Here is a 5902-nt window from a genome sequence, read left to right as displayed (position 1 = left end):
ACCATATGCACAACGTCATTATCATTATGGACATTAACAACAACAACAACAGCAACAAAAACAGTATCAACTATTGCAAAAAAAGCATCAACAATTTTTATAAAAGTATAGGCACACGAAAGAGAGGACGACCATGAGTTGATTTATTCACCTGTATCGTCTTATACCCTTCCACAGCAGTTGTCCCGTAACGCTTGCTTCTTCCTGTAGACGGTATACATCTACCATGCCAGTCTCATCACTCATCATGTCCTTACTCTCTTCTGCGCTGCCCTTGTTTTCAACGCCGTGATCATCATCATTACCATCAAGATCGCCTTCTTTACTGGCGTTGTTTTTCGGGGATGAGCACATCTGTATTTTCTTGGATGCTACGGAAACAGGTTTTTGTTTAAATTTATTTTTTTAGAGGGGGGGGGGTGTACTGGCAGTGTATATTATTATAAAATAAAATTGTAGTCGAAGGATGTTTTACCCCTCCATAGACACAATTCATGTTGCCCAGGACAGGTAATACAGACACAAATTAGAGCAGTAAGGTGACAGGCTGTTTTTACCCTTCCCGTCTTTTGCGTGCGATAGCGAAGCACCTAACCAAAATTTCACAGTTGCCGGGTATAAACACCGTAATCGCCATAATATTTATTGCTAAGCCAACGGTGTTGCCTGCTAAGATCAAGGTCAACTTCGGACTGATATCTTAAAGAGTAAAAAGAGGTGAACGTAAAATAATATATCTAGATCTAACCACAAAATCAAAAGGACAGAGAGTACACGAAGCTAAAAATTCCGTCTAAAAGTAAATTTTGATCCCCCATTCTAAAAATTAGTTAAATCCATCTTTCGTGGTGAGTGGCTGGTGGGTGCTCTGGTGTAAAGGCCTCATTCTTTCCCAATGTACCGTCCTTGTCTCTCTTATTTTTTTTTGGGTGTGTTACTCTCTTGTAACACCTCTAATCCTCTGCACCTTTTTACTCGGTTGTGTTGCAAGTGCCGTTAAACTCTTAACAAAAACACATAATGTAACAGAGACCCAAGTGTGGCTCCACTCGGGGTGGGGACTTCTGGTGTGCATAGTAGTTCCAGTAAGTTCCAAATGGAGTATTGAGGACTTGACTACTACCTGTTAATAGTTAATTTCACTATTTTTTAAATCGGATTGCTTGGTTCAAGGGAAGTAAGAGATAATTTCGAACCCCCTTAAAATCCGTGGTTATTCCCTCTTGCGCCGTATCATTGGGTCTTTTGAGAACCTTGACGTTTATTTATCAAAATAATGTTGGCTGCAACTATTTTACCTTCTCAAAAATGCTAAAAAGGTAATGATTTATACTGTTGTCTAATGATCATTGTATGGAGAACACATGTAGGATCGAACCTGCTTTAACGGACACCTGTAGAAGACAATCACATGTATAAACGACCACTTCGCATTTCCTCCTTTGTTACTTTTTATAAATTGTTATTGTAATGACACTGTGTATTACAGTCCACCTGTCTATTTAGGTCACTTTTCTCAATGATAATGCGTTGCCGTCTTAGGCAGTTTCTACTGTATTTCCAAAGCAAAGTTGAAGAAATATGGAATAAGATAGCGTGTGACTTCTGCTATGGCCAAGCTGATCAATCCTTACAGAGAAGAGTTTGCTTCATTTTGGGCATTGAAAACCTTTATTTCTAAGACTTTTGGATGTTCATAGCTTGATGGCTTCCTTTTGGTTTCACCATTTATTATCATTCGCACGTGAAGCCTCATAATTATTATTTCTGCCTTCTGGGACTGCTGCTCCCAAATTTATTACAGCTTTATACCCGCTAAAAATTACCCCCCAACTCCTTCCCTTTCTCCTAATTCTTAAAATGAGTTACATTTTTAACAAAAAGTGACGGCGATCCCAAAGAAGCCTGGTGGAGAGTGGACACTCTGTGTGTGCGTATTAAGCTATTTATGATCTACAAATGATGGCTAAAGTTTAATAATTTTTAAAAAACAATAATAATATATAACATTTATATAGCGCATTTCCAAAAAAGTAGCTCAATGCGCTTTACATTGGAATACCCATTTTTCAAAAACCTTTCTTACTACTTCCTTTCTTCTTATGCAATATACATTAATGCACACACACACACACACACACACACACACACACACACACACACACACACACACACACACACACACACACACACACAGAGAGAGAGAGAGAGAGAGAGAGAGAGTAGAGAGAGAGAGAGAGAGAGAGAGAGAGAGAGAGAGAGAGAGACTATTTTCATCCAGACATAGGAACAGAACAACTATAATGAAAAATAAAGTTAAAAGCTTATGAAGGATAGGCCTGTAGGAACAGAAAATGTTTAAGATGTCTTTTGAAGCTATCAAGTGTTTTTATTTGTCTTAGTTTCATGGGTAATCTGTTCCACATAAATGGACCAAGATATGAGAAAGATCTCTCTCCATATGATTTGTATGATTTTACAGGTGTCACAAGTAGGGTGTTATCGTTTGATGGTCTTAGGTTTCTCCCTGGCTTATAAATACTGATAAGTTCTTGTAAATAAATAGGAGCAGTTTTATTTACACATTTGAAACACATGACGCAGATTTTAAATATCACTCTTTTTTTTACAGGGAGCCAATGCAGTTCTTTTAATAATGGAGTGACATGGTCTCGTTTTTTAGATCTTGTCCCAGACGGGAAAAATAGAAAGGTAAACTAAGAGCAAGTAGCCGCATAATACTGAAGAACCCATTTCTCCGGAAAATCTAGCCGCAATCTCATGTGTACCAAAGATACCATGACTGTTTACTCTTATTATTTAGCAAGAAATGGCACAAATAATAGCAATTTTTTACGCCGTCGTCTGTATCATTTAGATCTTTAACGGTGCAGAACAGAAAGGGAGATACAAGTGAAAATAGAGATGGAGATGGAGATCGAGACGGCAAAAGAGGCTGGTAGACTTACATGCACGCCAGATAGTCAAAAATCATATAAAATGGTTAAGACCTACAAGAACGGAATGACAGAAGCAAAGAGGAAAAAAACACCCAGAAAACACACTAAAAGCGCCCCGCAGGTCGAAATAGGATAAAATGTAAGAGAGAAAATACAAAGAAGACACAGTAAAAGACAGACATTATTTTAAAAAAGGGAAACAATTTAATTACCCTCCTCTTTAGGCTGGCATCGCTCCACAGTTCCTTCCCTTCCTCTGTCCTTTAGTGTGTCTGCAGCATTCTGCTGGTCTGCACCACTGTTGCCATCTTCTACAGTCCCTGCAGAACCTTGATCCTCACTCTTCGTTTCCTTTCTTTCCGCTACATCTGACTGTTTGGTCTCCGTGTACCCCACATCGTTGTGAAATGTTGGCTCAGGAATATTTTGGGAACAGATCGTTACACAATTTATCAAGTCCTCAGATGAATCCGACTTTTCCCGCCTCATTGACGACCCTGTTAAACACTTCAGTTTAGCAGAGTTCCCCCCTCCTGCTCCTGTCGTTTTGCTGAATTTCCCACCGTTCGCCTTGTACACCTCGTAGAAATGCGCTATGGGAGATATGGCAGTGTATCTCGCCGACTCTGGAGTTTTAATGGGTGATAATTTCTCCCTATCCTCGTGATCATTCCGGTCCTCATCAGCATCATCATCATCGTCATCGTTGTGACTTAAGTCTCTTCCTGAACACGGAGGCAAGAAGTTCTGGTCACTCTGGGTGAAGGGAAGAGTCGAACTGTGTCGACGGGAGAAGACATAATTGGGGTCTCTCGAGCAGCCCGCCTTAGTGGAAGGGTCTTGGAGACCTTCTGAAGTACTGCTCGAGCGAGGAACGCAGTACGGGTGGGATGACGGGTGGGAAATACGTTGTTGAAGAGTGGATGCCGGTCTGGTGGCAGACGGAGGAGGGCTGTGGGATACAGTCTTCTGTCTCCGGAGCCCGCTTCTGATCAGAGACCGAATGCGGTCTTTAAAGGTTCCACTCATTTCTGGAGAGAATAAATATCAGCAGCTCTGTTGAGTTGAGTTGAGTTGAGGACATAGGATAATTATGGTCGTTCAGCTCTTGGTAAAAGCAAGCAATATTAAACTACGGTAAGAAGACTAAAGAAGTAAAGCCTTTTTAGAAACAATTAATGTAGGCATTTTAACCCCCCTATTCACATAATTTGGATAATCTAGAAGGTAGGCTTCCGAGCTAACCAAGATATAAATAACATCCCAGCAGAAAGACTGAGATGCACGATAATGATTATTATGTATCTTCTCTCTGGAACTGACCTTCGGTCTCCTGCGTGCGACAGCGTTGCGCCAAACCATCACCCCGCAGAGTCCGATAAGAAGTAGGACCTAATAGAGGCAACTTCTAGACATCCGCTAACAGATTTGTGGTCGCATAAGGAATAACTTTGGTTAAAGAGAAGCAAACGGGTATCTGTTGTGTAGCAGATAGGCACTTTGCCGTCGCACATAGGAGACCTGAGCTCGATTCCCACGTGTAGAGAATTGTTGTTGAGTATCTCAGTCTTTCTGCTAGGGTGTGGTATTCCCTTCAGTTCAACACGGATTGGCCTTGACAGGCAGGATCGAAGCTGGCTTCTTAGCTCATCTAAAGTGTATCGATGGGGCCGTAAAATCACCTTTAAGTATAGAAAAGCACAGCGACATCCCCTATCTCAAAACCAAGTATCTCTCTCCGTGTCTCTCTCACTATCTCTCCATGTCTCTCCCTGTCTACCGGCTTCCGTCTGTGTTTGCCTTCCCCTGTTTCCATTTCTTTCACCCAGCCTATTCAGGCCTCGCCCTCACAAACTCAGAAGTATATGAACAAGATAGCGGCCATAGTATAACACAGGGGAAAACTAAGACAATAATATAAAAGGAACAGACAACAGTAATACCTACCGAACCAGTAGCAGGTAGTGCCTTCTGACTTTTACTTCAATGGGGATAGAATGCTGAAAATCAAAGAGTAAAACCTAAATTTTACTTTCAGGGCCTCTTCAATGTATCTTAGCTTGTAAAAAGAATTGTCTCCAAACACCAGAATACCAGTTATCACATTTCGTTCGTTTCAACCACAATTTGAGACAAAATTGTCCTACGTTCTATCATTGTGCTGGGCCACTGAAAGTCGACCGTATAGATGCAACCAACTTTCCTAGCCCGCCATTTTCATGAATTCTATTGCCTGCTTGGATCAATGTCTAAGCCTACGTCATATTATTTTACCTCTGTCGGTTCCGGGAAAATCCGGAGAAAATCAAAGTAGATCTATACGTGTGCAAATTTTAAAATATTTAAAAAGTGTGATTTGTCTCTCGTTGATTTATAATGCTATGGCCAAAGATGTTAGATCTATAACCTCTTTTATTTGAACAATAACACATTATGGTGAAATAATCAAAATATAGCAATTAAATTAGATCATCCTTTGCATGTCTGTCCGTGTTCATCTTTTTCTTCGTTTGTCTGTTCCTATATTCCCCTCAAAGGTTTGGTTGGTAAGTTTAAACTGCTATTTAGGGACACTTCTTTTGGTAAATCAGCTATTCTGAAGGCTATCCCTTCCAAGGAGTTCCACCAGAGGGTGCTATGTTATCAGATACAAGGTGTTTTCTGCTTTGCTTTTGTTAATTTCTCCCTCAATTTCACAATGCTTAAATTTTGTAAACCTTTGATCACTTTTCATACCCTCTCCCCAAAACCCTGAAACTTCAGAGTCGGTCTTTGTGTGAAGCACATGCGGTTCTTTAGGTTCTCAATAGATTTGTTAGGTTAGACATACTGGCCGTAATAACAATAATAATAATAATAATAATAATAATAATAATAATAACCGAATGAAAAAATTTGAAAGTTTGCCAGTACCCATAACTTGAAACGTAGTGCTGCACTTT

At 40.2% G+C, this 5902-nt stretch overlaps 1 protein-coding gene across 1 annotated transcript in view; it reads right to left on the bottom strand.

Moving 5' to 3' along the window:
* Positions 1-5181, bottom strand: part of LOC101864186 — a gene marked incomplete in the record, with an annotated part of 17971 nt that extends 12790 nt beyond the window's left edge. The window contains 3 exon segments of the mRNA XM_013080494.2: positions 152-371; positions 3173-3991; positions 4908-5181. Coding sequence (XP_012935948.1) covers positions 152-371; positions 3173-3989 — 1037 coding nt within the window.
* Positions 5182-5902: the final 721 nt, after the last annotated feature.

This window comes from Aplysia californica, unplaced genomic scaffold (assembly GCF_000002075.1).
Source record: "Aplysia californica isolate F4 #8 unplaced genomic scaffold, AplCal3.0 scaffold00005, whole genome shotgun sequence".
NCBI classification, from domain to species: domain Eukaryota; kingdom Metazoa; phylum Mollusca; class Gastropoda; order Aplysiida; family Aplysiidae; genus Aplysia; species Aplysia californica.
The sequence above is the reverse complement of the archived record's forward strand: the minus strand, read 5'-3'. Positions and strand labels throughout refer to the sequence as shown.